At 47.8% G+C, this 16,976-nt stretch overlaps 1 protein-coding gene across 2 annotated transcripts in view; it reads left to right on the top strand.

The window, feature by feature from the left end:
• Nucleotides 1–11,668, top strand: part of Tcp11l1 (t-complex 11 like 1) — a 29,544-nt gene extending 17,876 nt beyond the window's left edge. For both annotated transcript variants that reach the window (XM_051144273.1, XM_051144274.1), the window contains exons 5-9: nucleotides 2,517–2,653; nucleotides 4,555–4,751; nucleotides 6,487–6,668; nucleotides 10,444–10,616; nucleotides 11,002–11,668. In XM_051144273.1, coding sequence (XP_051000230.1) covers nucleotides 2,517–2,653; nucleotides 4,555–4,751; nucleotides 6,487–6,668; nucleotides 10,444–10,616; nucleotides 11,002–11,204 — 892 coding nt within the window. In that variant the 3' untranslated portion in view covers nucleotides 11,205–11,668. The remainder of the gene's footprint in view (nucleotides 1–2,516; nucleotides 2,654–4,554; nucleotides 4,752–6,486; nucleotides 6,669–10,443; nucleotides 10,617–11,001) is intronic.
• The last annotated feature ends 5,308 nt before the right edge of the window (nucleotides 11,669–16,976 follow it).

Below are 16,976 nucleotides of genomic sequence, written 5' to 3'. Positions count from 1 at the left end.
TTATCCCCGTGATGGCACGTTAATATTAATATCACAATATAAAACATAAATAATTTTAAAAGTCCCATGGTCCTTATAAATTCAAACACGTTAAAAGTTCAAACTACCCAGTCTCTTAGAATCCAAAATCTCTTTCAAAAACTCGAAAGTCTCTCAAGTGTGGGCTTTTATGAAAATCCAAATAAGTTAAATACTTTCTTACTTCAAGAGGGAAGAACCAGGGCACAGTCACAAAGCGATCAAAGCAAATACATACGCTTAACTGTGTGAACCACTCAGTGTCCACTATCTGGGACTCAGCTCTGGCTGTGCGGGCTCCCCCAGCGGGCCTGGCCACACTCAGCCCCCTCCCTAAGCAGTCACACAGCTCATCTTCTAGGTTCAGGCTGGCTCTTCCTCACCATGGCGGCTGCTGCTCTTCACAGTTGGTCCATGGTACTGGCACCTCCAAAACGCTGGGTCTTCTGCTGCAGCTGCCTCTCCTGGGCTCTCTGTGGGGTATAAAGCCTCAACTTTCTCCATGACCCCTTCAGTCATGGGCCTTCCACTGCTGTTCTGCTTCCACCTTCACCAGTGGCCTCTCACAGCACCAGGCCTCAGCTACTTTCCATGGCACCTTTATATCTTCAAAACCAGTACAGCCTGGTTGGCTCTTACACCAAGTTCAGCTGTCAATGTGAGGTACAGTCTTGGCCACCTGTGGAACTCAACTTCTGTGTCCCGACTCTGAGGAAACACTTCCAAGAAGATTTCACCTCCTGATGCTCATCTCTTAATCACCACAAATCTCTTAGGTCCAGCTGACCAGCATTAATTGTTGCAGTAACGCAAAGGTTTTACTTCAGTGGTTCTGATGTCTGGTTAATCACAGCTGATTGATTCTTCACCTCCCCCTCCCCCACCTCCCCCCTCACCTCCCTTACCCCAGCTTACCAGAAACATGTTGTTCAACTAGCAAACAGCCTTGCTAGAGTTGAGTGTTTGTTTTGTTTTGTGTTTTGGTTTTTCGAGACAGAGTTTCTTTGTGTAGCCATGACTGTCCTGGACTCACTCTGTAGACCAGGCTGGCCTAGAACTCAAGTGATCCACCTGCCTCTGTCTCCCAAGTGCTGGGATTAAAGGCATGCTCCACCATGCCCAGCTTTGCTAGAGTCTTTAGGTGACTCACACTTCCCTCTGGAACTTTCCAAGCCAGGCCTCCATCGTCTGCACTGCTCTTAACAGCTTCCAAGCTCCCACAGGAAAGCTCACTGGAACACCCAATGGCCTTTCTAGCCCAAAGTTCCAAAGTCCTTCCACCACTCTCCCAAAACAACATGGTCAGGTCTGTCACAGCGATACCCCGTGATCCTAGTTGTCTTAGGGTTACTATTGCTGTGATGAAACTCTGTGACCAAAAACAAGTTGGGGAGGAAAGGGTTTATTTCACTCGCAGTTCTGTACAATTTATCATCAAAAACAGTGAGGATAGGAACTCAAGCAGGGCAGGAAGCAGGAAGCAGGAAGCAGGAGTTGACGCAGAGGCCATGGAGGAGTGCTGCTTACTGGCTTGCTTCCCATGGCTTGCTTAGCCTACTTTTTTTTTTTTTTTTTTTAAGATTTATTTATTATGTATACAGTGCTCTGTCTGCATGTACTCCTCCATGCCAGAAGAGGACATCAGATCATATTATAGATGGTTGTAAACCACCATGTGGTTGCTGGGAGTTGAACTCAAGACCTCTGGAAGAGCAAACAGTGCTCTGAACCTCTAAGCCAGCTCTCCAGCCCCTTATCCTACTTTTTTAAAAGCCTGCTTTTTCTTTAAAAAAAAAAAAAAGAATATTATGTATACAATGTTTTGCCTGCATGTACGCCTGCATGCCAGAAGAGGGCACCAGATCTCATTATAGATGGTTGTGAGCTACCATGTGGTTGCTGGGAATTGAATTCAGGACCTCAGGAAGAGCAGTCAGTGCTCTTAAACTCTGAGCCATCTCTCTAGCCCCAAAGCCTGCTTTCTTATAAAACCAAGGGCCCCTTTAATCCCAGTACTCAGGAGGCAGAGGCAGGCAGATCGTTGTGAGTTCAAGACCAGCCTGCTCTACAGAGTGAGTCCAGGACAGCCAAGGCTACACAGAGAAACTCTGTCTTGAAAAAAACCAACCAAACAAACAAACAAACAAATAAAACTAACACAGGACCATCAGTCCAGGGATGGCATCACCCACAATGATCTAGGCTCCCCCTATCAGTCACTAATTTAGAAAATGTCCTACAGGCTTGCCTACAGCTCAGTCTCATGGAGGCATTTTCTCAACTGAGGCTTCCGCTGATGACTCTAGCTATGTCAAGTTGACATAAAAGTGGCTAGCACAGGTCCTCTGGAAGAGCAGGAAGAGCCATCTCTACAGTCCCCCAAATTTATTTTCCTCATGATTTTCCAGATTGCTTTTGCTGCCCTTTCTAAGATGAAATGCGTATCTCTTTCATTTAAATGACTGCCTGCTTCTAAATTATTTTTCTCTTGTTTTTAGAGCAATATTTTCTGTGTTGGACCTAATGAAAGTAGACATGGCCAACTTTGCTATCACTAGCATTAGGCCACATCTCATGCAGCAATCAGTCGAATATGAGAGGAAGAAGTTTCAAGAAGTATTGGAGAAGCAGCCAAGTAAGTAAGCTGTGTAATACCTTTTCATTGTTGGCATTTGTGATGTATTTTAGTTACTGTAATGCGTTAACATAAAAGCGAACAACTGCTTCTAACCCACAACGAGAATGTGTGAGGGTAGTGTAATTTTAAAAAGGAAAAGCATGGGATGCTGTTAGGCCTCAAAACCAAAATGACAGTAAATAAACTCAACCGACAAGCAAGAGCGATGTGGGTAGGACACGAGAGTAAAAATGAAAAGAATGAAAATTACTAGATTAAATTTTTATTTTTCTCCAAGGAAAACGTCAGTTTCAGCTAAATTTTATTTTGAGTCATGATCTTTGTCCTTGATGACAAATCTCTTCTAATTAACTTTTCTTCTGTTTATGGAACAGCAGGGAATGCCACTGTCACAGGTCTTTGCTCTATGCAGGAATCGGTTTTCACAATAAGTCAGTTTTTACTCTTCATTACAAGTGTTGCTTGGTTGGTTTCATTTGTTTTTTTCTGAGACTGGGTCTCAAAATATATGTAACCCTGGCTAGCCTGCAACAACACTGCCTTTCTGGTACCAGGATTAAAGGCATGCACTGCCACACCCAGTTTTGGTTTTGTTTTTGAGTCCAGGTCTTGCTCTGAAGCCCATGCTGGCCTTAAACTATGACAGTCTTCCTGCCTTTGCCTTCCCAGTGCTGGGAAGAAAATGGCATTTTTACAAGCCCCACGTGACTGCAGGTAAACAACTGACTGAAGCATCTAGAATGGTTGTTTTAGCCATGCTTACAGATGCAGTGTGTGCTGAATTTCACATAGCAGCAGTTTTGCTGATGAGGTGAAAATGGAAGTCTCTGACTAGATCTTGTTGCCTGACCAGGCTGGTTAATTCAGTGGCTCCGAAAAGTTAATTTGTGTAGCCTCAGGTGGATGCTTGGGGCCTGGAAGGAGTGGGCAGAGTGGAGTAGAGGTGGGAGAAGACTGGCTGATGAGCCCTTCAGTCTCTCCCGTGCTGTGGCGCCCCAGGCGGCACCCGGGGACATGGTCTTAGAGGCCAGGGAGTGTGGTAGAGTATGGCCCCAGAAGCTCAGCTGCAGCAGAAGACTCACTGCTGTATTGGAGCCATCCTAGAGTCCCTGGTCGTCAGAGGATGCCACAGAGAAAGGCTGTCTCTAGAAGGCTAAAGGCAGGGTGAGGCCATGTGGCTTAGCCGCCAGGACCAAATCAAGAACTTGGTTCAGAGAACGCCAGGGAGGAGCTGACAGCTGCTGTAACCCCAGCTGCTGTCTTGGTTTGAAGGCGGCCTCCAGCAGAGCTGCCACTCTTTTTTACTCAACGTGGAGGACACTTGTGTTCTGATAGGCTACCTGCTGCACCACTTAGGAAAGCAGAGGGAGCATAAAGGCCCTGAAAGTCCCCACCCCTGTCCCCGCCAGGGCCCCACTGACAGACAGTGTTCCAACTGCAGTGACTTACACACCAGACTAGGCTGTGTGTAATCCTGACTGCGTAAGCCCTCAGTGTAAATGCTGAGCTGCACAGGGGACTCCAGCTGGTGTCTCGCCCTATTGGTCTGTGGGCTAGAAGTTTTACCATCCCTCAGCTGTAGTCACCTGGGCTTCCAGCCTTGTCGAATGTGGTGGTCACTGCTAGAGAAGAGAGTAGGAAGGAAGGGGCAAGGCCTGGCTAGGCACTGTGAGGCAGGTGCCAGGCCTTTCTTTGTAACAGGAGTCTTCTCTTCAGATAGACTTGTCTGAGGTCACGGAGTTATCGGTGAGCAATATGATGATTTGGATTCAGTTCCACGGGTCCCAGAGCTTATTCTCCATCCTGAATTTCACTGGAGGAAACGTTCTTCCTTAATGAAAATCCAAGAAGTGTCCCTGAAAGTGGCAGGGTAATGCGTGCAGTCCTGTTTTCCACAGATTCCCTGGACTTTGTCACCCAGTGGCTGGAGGAGGCCTCAAATGACCTTCTGACTCAGCCGCACAGACATGCCCTGCCGCCTGGGGGAGGGGCTGCCGGCTCTGGGGATGCCCCGGTGCTGACCCCTGCTTCTGTCCAGAACTACGCCTACCTGAAGCTTCTGAAGTGGGACCACTTCCGGAGACCCTTCCCCGAGGTAGCTGCTTCCGGGCACTTCAGCCAGTCATACTTTTCCTCAACACTGCTCAGCTTTTTTGGAAGAACCGTGTTATTTTGATATAAATCACATATCAAAAATGTCTTTTCATTTGAAATTATAATTCTTTATAAATTTTTCAGTGTAGAAAATCATGGTTTAGGAGCTGGGCACGGTGGCGCACGCCTGTAATCCCAGCACTCTGGGAGTCAGGCAGGTGGATCTCTGAGGGATTCCCCACTTTCCTGGCAATAACTAACCTGGCCTGTGGTTTCCTCTGTCGCATTCACTCCTACTTCCGGCTTTAGGCCCTGTGGCTTCTGTACATGCCTTTCTCGTGTTCCTTATTTTTTTTTTTTTTTTTTTTCTTTCAAAAGCTGTAAGCTTCCCTTTGTGCCTGAGTTCCCTGTTGGTACTAAAGGTGCCTTTGCGTAGGTGATGTTGGCTTATCGGAAAATGTGACTTTGGGTAGTGGCTTGAGAGCTGCTAGGGGGAAGTTCTTGACCTGACATTTCTCTTAAAACCTGGCAGTCTGGAAGAGAGCGGTTTTCACTGGGACTGCACATCTCTTCTTGGCATTCAGCGTGTAGATTTGCATGCTGAAGTCAACTCCTGCCAGAGTTAAGTGACAGCATGGTGACATTAGGAGCGAGATAAATTGAGGCTGTTGCGAGGCCCATTACAGTGAAACTTGTTACTGAGGGGGGACCTCAGTATTCAGGGAGGGTTTTACTGCCAAAGAAATTTGGGCTCTCACCCCATTTTTAAAATGTTTGTTTGAGGCAGGGTTTCTCTGTGTAGCCTTGGCTGTCCTGGACTCGCTTCGAACACCAGGCTAGCCTCCAACTCACAGAGATCCGCCTGCCTCCACCTCCTTCAGTGCTGGACAGGTGTGCACCACCTTGCTGGCTTGAATCAACATCTTTTTAACCCTCCTGCTGTTTTTCCCTGCCCGCCTCTGCATTTCTGGTAGGGAAGGACTGGGTTCTTTAACACGAGAGGCATCCACTTTCAGTGGCTTTGTGCGGTTATCAGCTCTTCCGGGTTTGTCATTTTTTTTTTTTTTTTTTTTTACTGTTTTCTCTATTTACTTACGTGAGGTTGTTGTTGTTGTTGTTGTTGTTGTGAGTCAGAGTCAGACTCTGTATCTCAGGCTGACCTTAGAGACAGCGATTCTTCTGACTCAGCCTTGTGGGTGGGTGGAGGGGTGCCCAGCTTGCCCAGTTCCTGAGTCTCCCTTGTGTTCTGTGTATTAGAATGAGTAATTGTAGGCCCAGCTTCAAGGAACTCCTCCCCCCTGCCAGCACAAGTGACTTCCTGGTTTGAGGGAGACAAAGATAGCATTACAGGACTTGGATGTGTTCCTTTCAGATCTGGGACAGTCAGTCCTGGATACCAGGAAAGCACTGGCCACCCTTGCTCCATCTTCTGACCCTTTGGGTCCCGCTGCCATTTACTGATAGAGCAGTGGCTCTCAGTCAGTCCCCTGCGGGTCGGGTTTCTTCATCTTTCAAGCAGCGATACGAAAAGAACCCCCTTTTTGTATATCCTCAGAAAGTAAAGGAAACTTGCCTAAGGACACTCTGGTGACTGTGGTATCTCCAGGCCCGCCTCAGCTAAAGCATGGTGCTCTTCCAGGTCTGAAAGGGCACCACAGAACAGGCGGAGGTATGGCCCACTGCCCCCAGCTGGCCAGCTTAGATCTCTGCTCAGCAGCGTGTCGTGTTCCTTGCAGACCCTTTTGATGGACCAGTCTCGTTTCCAAGAGCTTCAGCTGCAGCTGGAGCAGCTGGCTGTCCTGGGAGCTGTGCTGCTGGTCACATTCAGTGCCGCCGCCCCTGGACTTTCTGACCAGGCTGACTTTGCTGAGAAACTCAAGATGATGGTGAAGATTCTGTTGACAGACATGCACCTGCCGTAAGTGGTTAGGGCCCTGCAGTGGATGGAATTGCAGTGTGTTGTGGGAGTTTCCCAGTGTAAGGCTACTAGGCACTTAGGAAAGACTGTGCAGTTTATTCATGGCTGTCATGTTCAAGTTTACAGGGAACTGTGGGCTTAGCGAGGCTCTAGGATTGTGGTTCTCAAATGTCTGTGCTCAGAGCCCACACTGAGCAATTTGGTTTTTCCTGTGACTGGTACATTCTAACACACACGTAGAACTGAAGTGAACACTTCCCAAGATGGAACTTACTCTAAGTTTAACCTCTGTTTTCTAACCTGATCTTTTTTTGTTTTTGTAATTTTATTTATGTACTACATATACAGTGTTCTACCTGAATATAGCTCCTGCAGGACAGAAGAGGGCACCAGATCTCATTATAGATGGTTGTGAGCCACTATGTGGTTGCTGGGAATTGCACTCAGGACCTTTGGAAGAACAGGCAGTGCTCTTAACCTCTGAGCCAGCTCTCCAGCCCCTCTAACCTAATCTTTTTTTAAAAAAGACTTATTTATTATATATACAGTGTTTTGCTTGCGTGTATGTCTGCACACCAGAAGATAGCACCAGATCTCACCATAGATGGTTATGACCCACCATGTGGTTGCTGGGAACTGAACTCAGGACCTTTAGAAGGGCAGGCAGTGCTCTTAACCTCTGAGCCATCTCTCCAGCCCCTCTAACCTAATCGTATTTACTAAGAAACACCCCTTGGGTTTTTACCCACTTAAGTACTTTCACTACCATCGAGCAGTAAAACCGCAACCAGTGGAACATAGCCTTTGTCCCCCAGGACAGCCAGTTGCTTCAGCTGTGGCTCTTGGGAGATTAAGATCATAGAAGAAACAAACCTTACGCCTCAGGGGCACACCCACAACATTAGCTTCCTGCCCTTTGCCCATCCCTCATAGCATCTCATCATGAATGTGTCATTTTATCACACTGTAAAGTCTCTAGCAGCTGCTCCCTCAACATAGCGAGTCCATGCCTCCCATGATTCATAGCACACAGGGTGGATTTGAATAGTTCCAGTAAGCCATACTGTATCTGACAAGGCCCAGTGCAGAGAGTCTAGGAGGGAACTCAGCCCCTGACCTTCTCATCTGTCTCAGTTAGGGTTTCTATTGCTGTGAAGACACCATGACCATGGCAACTCTTAGAAAGGAAAACATTTCATTAGGGCTGACTTACAGTTCAGAGGTTTAGCCCTTTATTGGGAAGTATGGCAGCATCAAGGCAGACATGGTGCTGGAGGAGCCACGAGTTCTATATCTGGATAAACAGGCAGGAGGAAAAGAGAGACCCAGTGGGCCTGGCTTGGACATTTGAAACCCCCAAACTCACCCCAAGTGACACACTTCCTACAAGGCCACACCTACTCCAACAAGGCCACACCTCCCAATGCCATTCCATAAGCAGATGACCTTTGTTGTTCAGACCATTACATCACCCGTACGAAAGGCAGGGCTGGACTTGAACAGTGTGTGTGGTCAGTGCCTGTGGAGCACAGTTACACACTGTGACCGCAGGTGACTCAGCTGAGGACACGAATGACCTGAGGCCTACCCTGGCATTATTGCCCAGGCTCAGCCTTTGGTTGTCACCTCCATTTCCTGCCTATCCAGACTTACTTGGGAGCTCGGAGGCTACACAGCACTGCATCAGCCTGGAACTTGCTCCCCTCAGAAGTCCTAGAGTACAGAGGCTCTAGACCCAGAAGACTGTTGTCACTTTACAGTTATATGAGGTGCATAACCACTAAAGAGTAGCTGTGTCTAAAAGAGCTGAAAGGAAAATATTCTCATAGGGGTCTCGCCAGCAAGAGGCTGTCCTGCAGGTACTCTCAAGGAGTCAAGGACATTTGTTTTCTTTTTTGGATTTTCTTTTTCTTCTAAAAATAGCTAGTATAAGCTGGGATCCCAGTGCCTGAAAGGTAAAATGGGAGGGCCAGAAATTCATGGCTAACCTTGGCTGCCTGAGATCCTGACTTAAAACCAAATCAAACAGAAGCAGCGTCAGAGGGCTGGGCTATACCTCACTGGCAAAGCTCTTACCGTGCATGAGGTTTGGGGCTTGATCTCCAGCATGGTAAAAAGAAATCAAGATACAAAAGAGTATCTGCTGAAAACCTGTCGCACAGCTACCACGTTCCAGGGTTCTCTGTGTTTCCATGGAGGCGTCTGATGATAGTCCAAGCTTATCTCGCCACATAGGCATGAGCGGGAACTGTGCTTTGAGGCTCGGGGAGTAGCTGTTGGCAGAGTGCGGGTCTACCATGCCTGTGCCTACCATGCCTGTGCCTACCATGCATGTGTCTACCATGCATGTGCCTACCATGCCTGTGCCTACCATGCCTGTGCCTACCATGCCTGTGCCTACCATGCCTGTGCCTACCATGCCTGTGTCTACCATGCCTGTGCCTACCATGCATGTGTCTACCATGCATGTGCCTACCATGCCTGTGCCTACCATGCCTGTGCCTACCATGCCTGTGTCTACCATGCCTGTGCCTACCATGCCTGTGCCTACCATGCCTGTGCCTACCATGCCTGTGCCTACCATGCCTGTGCCTACCATGCCTGTGTCTACCATGCCTGTGCCTACCATGCATGTGTCTACCATGCATGTGCCTACCATGCCTGTGCCTACCATGCCTGTGCCTACCATGCATGTGTCTACCATGCCTGTGCCTACCATGCCTGTGCCTACCATGCATGTGCCTACCATGCATGTGCCTACCATGCATGTGCCTACCATGCCTGTGCCTACCATGCATGTGCCTACCATGCCTGTGCCTACCATGCCTGTGCCTACCATGCATGTGCCTACCATGCATGTGCCTACTATGCATGTGCCTACCATGCCTGTGCCTACCATGCCTGTGCCTACCATGCCTGTGCCTACCATGCCTGTGCCTACCATGCCTGTGCCTACCATGCCTGTGCCTACCATGCCTGTGCCTACCATGCATGTGCCTACCATGCCTGTGCCTACCATGCCTGTGCCTACCATGCCTGTGCCTACCATGCCTGTGCCTACCATGCCTGTGCCTACCATGCCTGTGCCTACCATGCCTGTGCCTACCATGCCTGTGCCTACCATGCCTGTGCCTACCATGCCTGTGCCTACCATGCCTGTGCCTACCATGCATGTGCCTACCATGCATGTGCCTACCATGCATGTGCCTACCATGCCTGTGCCTACCATGCCTGTGCCTACCATGCCTGTGCCTACCATGCATGTGCCTACCATGCATGTGCCTACCATGCATGTGCCTACCATGCACGGAGCCCTCATCCCCAACCTGGTTGGTAGCTTACAACTCTAATCCTAGTAAGTTCTAGACAGCCTGGGTTACATGAGACCCTGTCAACAAGCAAACAACCACCCACCTTGGTATGATTTTAAAAGGCTTCATAGGGCTGCGCATGGTGGCACACGCCTTTAATCCCAGCACTTCAGGAGGCAGAGGCAGGCGGATCGCTATGTGTTCAAGGCCAGCCTGCTCTACAAAGCAAGTCCAGAACAGCCAGGACTACACAGAAAAACCCTGTCTTGGGAAAAAAACAAAAACAAAAAAACAAAAAGGGGCTGTACAGCCTGGGAGGTGAGGGAACAGAGAAGAAAGCCACAAGTCCCCAGGAACTCAGTGCTTTCACGCTTGTCACGACAGGGCCAGTGACACAGGATACATGAATACTTTGATTTCATGAGGCCTTTGTTTTCCTTGCTGTTTTCTCTCCTCTGTTCTAGTTCCTTCCAGCTGGAGGATGCCCTGACTTCCGTTGGGGAGAAGGTGTGCCTGGAGGTGCACAGCTGCCTCTCCCTGTGTGGCTCCTCCCCGTTCTCCATCAATAAGGAGACTGTGCTCAAGGGCCAGATTCAGGCCCTGGCCAGTCCTGAGGACCCCATTCGCAGGATCATGGGTACGTCTGGGGGACAATGTCTCAGAGGATGTCTTAGTTACTTTTTATCGCTGTGATAAAACACCGTAAGCAAAAGCAGCTTTCAGGGAGGAAGGGGGTTTATCTCATCTTAGAACTGTCAAGTCACACTCCATTGGCGAGGGAAGTGAGGATAGGAGTTCGAGGCCGGGACCTGGAGGCAGGAGCTGAAGTTGAGGCTGTGGGGGAGTGCTGCTTACTGGCTTGCTCTCCGTGGCTCACTCAGTGGCTTATAGAACCCAAGATCACCCCCTAGGGTGGCACCACTCACAGTGTGATGGGGCATCCCACATCAATTACTCTTCAAGAAAATGGCCAGGTGTAGTGGGCCGACCTTTAATCCCAGCACTCTTCCCTTCCACCGCAGAGTCCCGAATTTTTGCCTTCTTGGAGACATACCTTGCCTCTGGCCATCAGAAGCTCTTACCTACAATGCCTGGGGGATTGGGTCCCATTCAGAAAGAGCTGGAAGAAGTTGCTGTGAAATTTGTGCGCCTGGTCAACTATAACAAGATGGTGTTCTGTCCTTACTATGATGCGATCCTCAGTAAGCTCCTCCTCCACTCCTGAGGTGCACAGCTGCCTCAACAGCTCTGCCGCAGTGCCCCTGCCGCCATGTGGAACATTCCTGTTTAACCCTGCTGGTCCAAAGGGAAGACTGTCACTGGCGAAAAGACTGGAGAATGCACTGAGCTCCGTTTTGAGGATGGTATTTATGAGTGCAAGTTTACAAACCCAAGAAGCGTTGGTTCTCTTGAGTTTGAGTTTATAGGTAGCAGTTAGCTTTCATCAGCTGGCTGCCGCCGCCTGCTCCAGCTGCTTCAGGTTGGAGGAGCCACTTCTCCCAAGGAGCCTGGGACCCAGCTCCCTTGTGGGTCATTGTTCTCAGATGTTCTATGCTGACAGCCATAAACTGTGACATGTCCTCCTGCCCCACTTACAGCATTCCTCCCACCACTCTCCCCTGTGGGTGTTTTAAGATAGGGCTATCTATAGCCTTACAGTGTCCTATCCCACACTTTCCCCACCTCTACCTGTCCATTGCTCTTTGGGTCTGGCCTAACCAGTGTTCAGCAGCCCTTTTGTTTTCCAGCAGAGTTAACTGATAACTTATTTTGTCTTATTTTATTATCACTATTATATATACCTGTGGCTGGCCTGGAACTTGTTTACGTAGAACAGTCTGGCCCCAGACTTGCATCAGTTCTCCTTCCTCTGCCCCGCAAATGCTAGGGATACAGGCCTCTGCCACTAAAGCCAATTGACATAATGAGATTTTTCAAAGCTTGTTTTGTTGGCTTTGATCAGAAAATGGAGCAAGGGTGGTCAGTGATTGCTTAGCCTGCAGAAGGCTCTGGGATGGACCTCTCACATCTAAACAGTGAAAGATGTACGTCATGCCGTCAACTGCTGGCATAAGTCCCTGTAACTTCGTTACTTCAACGGTAGGAGGATTGTTTGTGCCCAGCAACCCAGGAGCAGCTTAAGTAACAGAGACTCCAACTTAAAAGAACAAGAGCAGAGCCAGGCGTCGTGGTGCATGCCTTTAGTCCCAGCACTCAGGAGGCAGAGGCAGGTGGATCTTGGAGTTCCAAGACACCTAGGGCTACACAGAGAAACCCTGTCTTGAACCCTCCTCCCCCGCAAAAAGAGAACAGAAATACTGTTCTTTCTGTAAAAGTGCTTCTGAGCCATTACGGCTGCAGTTAAAGCTTATGGAGCCAGGCATGTTGACATATGCTTGTAATTTTGGCTCTTTGGAGGCTGAGGCGACAGAATTGCAAATTGAAGCCTGGATTATATAGTGAGAGCCTCATTCAAAAACAAGACATCAGTGACCTCAGAGGTCTAAAGAAATGAAATTATAGCTGGGCATGGTTGTGCACACCTTTAATCCCAGCACTCAGGGAGGCAGAGGCAGGAGATCTCTGAGTTCAAGGCCAGCCTGGTCTATATAGTTAGTGAGTCCAGGACAGCCAAGGATACACAGAGAAACCCTGTCTTAAAAAAAAAAGAAAGAAATTATCCTTAATCCTTAAAAGATGCATATATTTTAGTATAACAGGAAAGAAGAGAAGTAATTCACTGTGATGAGAACACGCATGCCGATGGAATTCTAATTCAGAAGTTAGACTTAAGCGTTTCAGGTAAAACAGCGCAACCTCACTAATCTGGAAGGAAGTAAGAAAGTCCTCAGAATTTGAGCAGAACTGTTAAGGAACTTGAGTGGCCAGGATTCCTGACACATGCTGTGACCACAAGAGTGCTTTGGATGTGGTACAGACGATCTGTTAAAAAGCAAAACTATACATACTGATATGAGCTTTCTAGACAGGGGCATTACAGTAGAAGCAGAGCCTTGAGGTGGAGTGATCTCCAGCTGGGTTCTCCAGGCACCAGAGACAAAAGGAACACTCACTCTGAACCGTCCAGTAATACTAGGCTCCAGGAGAGGGCGTGGTAAGCCCAGCCTGGGGCATAGTTCTGAAATCCCAAAGCTTCAGAAGCTGAGGCAGAAGGCTAGCCTGGGCTGCATAGCAAGACCCCACCCAAAAAAGAAAAAATATAAATAAAAAGAATGAGTGGCTGTTTGAGGATGATTTCTTCAAATATGTGCTACAAACTACTCTAATGCTGATTTTTGTTTCCAAGTAAAATATTGTGCTGGGTGTGGTGATGCACACTTTATTCCCAGCACTCCGGAGGCAGGAGCAGGCAAATCTCCATGAGTTCAAGGCCAGGCTGGTCTGCATACTGACTTCCAGGGTATAGAAGGATGCATAGTGAGACCCTGTCTCAAATTCTCAAATACGTAAATAAAAGTATGCTACAGTATGTGCTCAGAAAATCCTTAAGTTTTTTTGTTGTTACTGTTGTTTCTGATACAGAGTTTCTCTGTGTGTAGCCCTGGCTGTCCTGGAATTCCCTCTGTAGACCAAGCTGGCCTCAAACTCAGAGATTTACCTTCCCCTGCCTTAAGGATGATGCATCACCATGCCTGGCTGGAAGGTCATTAAAGTGTAGCCAGATGTGTCTGCTAACACCTGCAATACCAGAACCTATAGGTAGAGGCAAGAGGACTAGGAGTTCAAGGCCAGCCTTGGCTACTAGCACATCTGAGCCTAGTTTGGGCTACATGAGATCCTTTCTCAAAATACCGAAAGAAAGCAAACAACGTTAAAGTTTAGGACAGATTACACCTTCTCTTCCTCAGTAAGTAGGACATAAAAGTAAATAGATAGCCCTGGGGGTATAGATCGGTGGTAGAGCGCTTGCTTAGCACGTGCAGGCCTCCAGATTTGACCCTTAGTCTCCCAAGCCCCAAATCATTTGGTAATAACACAGAAGCTTCTGGACAGTTTGGGAGAAGTAACTTGGAAGCAGTTTAAAAGGCTCCAGCAGCTGTTTCTGTGTGGCCAGGGCCAAAGGACCATTTCAGACTTCTGTTCAAAGATGTGTGTGGTAGTTGTGGAGTTTGTAGGAGAGTTAAAGATCCCATGGGAGGCATTGTAGAGGTACTGAGCAGAGGGACGGTGCCTCTAGGACTGGCGTCCACTTCCATCACCTCTGGTAGTGAACGCCAAGCTTCCCTCACCTCCTGACAACTCTCTTCAGCCAGGATTTCTGCTCATCCCACTCTTACGTGAGTAATGATGAAGGAACGAATGAGGGGTGGCTGCTGGCATGCTGCGCTGAGCCTCGTGGATGAAGGCCCTCGTTTCACAGTCCGGCGACAGCAGGGTCTGCAGTTGTACCCCGGGCTTTGCATTATATGATGTTTTGGTGCGCAGCATTCTTGGTCATAGTTTTTACAGCAATGTCATGGTCTTGGTGAAGGGACAGCCTTGAAGCTTAATAATCTCTAAGCTGTATTTATTACTTATTAAATTTTATTTCAGGACTAGAGCTGGCTCAGCGGTTAAGAGCACTTGTTGTTCTTGCAGAAGACCCACATGGAAGCTCCCCACCACCCATTATGTCCGTTCCAGGGGACCTGACAGCCTCCTCTGACCTATGTGGGCACAAGATGTGCACATGCATACATGCAGGCAAAGCATTAATACACATAATCTAAATTTTTTTCACTAGTACCTTCAGAAATAGATGGTTCTAGAAATGAACCTCAGTAACTTAGAATTTTATGTAATACTCCTCATGTAGGTTTTGTTACACCTGTCCTCAATGTATCACACTCTGAACTCAAGAACCAGAACTATGGGCTGGAGAGATGGCTCGGCGGTTAAGAGCACTGGCTGCTCTTCCTGAGGACCTGGGTTCAGTTCCCAGCACCCCCATGGCATCTCACAACTGTAACTCCAAGATCTGATGCTCACAGACATACATGAGGTCAAAACACTAATGCACATAAAATGAAAACAAATTATTAAAAAGAAAACCAGAACTATGATGAAGGCCAGACATGGTGACATCACTTGATTTTGAAGTCAGATGTGTGTAGTGTCAACAGCACTAATTGGGTTTCGCTTCCCTTAAGCCTAACCTTTTTTTTTTTTTTTTTTTTTTTTTTTGGTTTTTCGAGACAGGGTTTCTCTGTGTAGCCTTGGCCATCATGGACTTGCTTTGTAGACCAGGCTGGCCTCGAACTCACAGCGATCCGCCTGCCTCTGCCTCCCGAGTGCTGGGATTAAAGGCGTGCGCCACCACGCCCGGCTTTTAACCTTTTTTTAATTCTTCGTTTTATTCTATTATTTTTGGTGGTGGTTGCCTCTATGTCTCCATGAACCACATGCATGCAGCCCTAGAGGCCAGAGGCATTGAGTCCCCTAGAGCTGACCTTACAGATGATGGTCGGACCCCGGCATCAGCCCTGAGCCCTCTATAGGAGCAGCCAGTGAGTGCTCTTAGTCACTGAGCTATATTTCCAACCTGTAAGTCTTTGCTTTACATCTCACTATCATAGCTTTGGCTGGCTTCAAACTCACAGAGCTCCTTCTGCTTCTACCTCCCAAGTGCTGAGATCAAAGCCATGTTCCACCATGCCCAGCTCCTGTCTTTGCTATCTGAAGCACTGTTGGCATGCTCAAAACTGTGGCCAGTGCTCAGACAGCAGGAATAAAGCTTTATAATGAAAGATGCTTTTAAAAAATACTTAATCTGCCTTTAATCCCAGCACTCGGGAGGCAGAAGCAGGTAGATCTCTGTAAATTCAAGGCCAGCCTGGTCTACAAAGGGAGTCCAGGACAGCTGAGGCTACACAGAGAAACTCTGTCTTGAAAAACAAACAGAAACAAATCTCCTAAAAGTTAAGTGTGATACTAGGAGCTACTGCTGTAAATGCTCTAAGTTTGCTTTAGGTGTAAAATAGTTATTTTTATAAAGATTTCATTTATGTGTGTCTGTATCTGTGTATGTGTGTACGTGAGTGCCCTCGGAGACAGAAGGTGGTGTCAGATCCCTGAAGATGGGAGTTACGGGTGGTCATGGACAACCTGTTTGGGATGCTGGCAACTGAACTTGGAGCCTCCGGAAAGGCAGTCTCTGCTCTTAACCGCTGATCCATCTCTTCAGGGTCTCAGAAACGCTTTTTTTTTTTTTTTTTTTTTTTTTTTTTTTTGGTTTTTCGAGACATGGTTTCTCTGTGTAGCCTTGGCCATCCTGGACTCACTTTGTAGACCAGGCTGGCCTCGAACTCACAGCGATCCACCTGCTGGGATTAAAGGCGTGCGCCACCACGCCCGGCTTCAGAAACACTTTTAAAAAACAAAATCAATGAATTTCTACTGTGTAAGTAAACTCCCCTCCCTGGCTCCTGAGTCAGGGTTTCTCTTTTTAGTAAGTCCTGGGCTTACTTTGTAGACCAGGCTGGCCTGGAACACACCGCTAACTGCCTGCCTCTGCCTCCCTGAGTGCTGGGATTAAAGGTGTGTAAGTAAACTCAACACATACTAACCATATTCCATTAGGTATGCTGGCAGAAGTAGGGTTTACTTTACTCTGTAGCTCAGGGTGGCCGCTCACTCTAGAAATCCCCTGGCCCCAGCCTCCTGTGGGGTTACAGGTTTTGTTTTTTGAGCTGTACAACTTGATTAATTTTATATTCCTTTTCTAATTTTTACTTTGCTAGTGTTGGCAGTACATTAGTGACATCCTGTTTCAAACATGGTCATAAAAGCCAGTTTGAAGCTGATATTTTTTTCTTTCTTTTTTTTAAACAGGGTTTCTCTGTGTAGCCCTGGCTGTTTTAGAACTTGCTCTGTAGACCAGGCTAGGCCTTAAACGCAGAGATCTACCTGCCTTTGCCTTCCAAACGCTGGGACTAAAGGTGTGTGTGCACCACAACAGCTTGCTGGGACTAAAGGTGTGTGTGCACCACAACAGCTT

This window comes from Acomys russatus, chromosome 4, assembly GCF_903995435.1.
Source record: "Acomys russatus chromosome 4, mAcoRus1.1, whole genome shotgun sequence".
Classification (NCBI taxonomy): Eukaryota; Metazoa; Chordata; class Mammalia; order Rodentia; family Muridae; genus Acomys; species Acomys russatus.
This window is presented reverse-complemented; position numbering and strand designations above follow the sequence as displayed.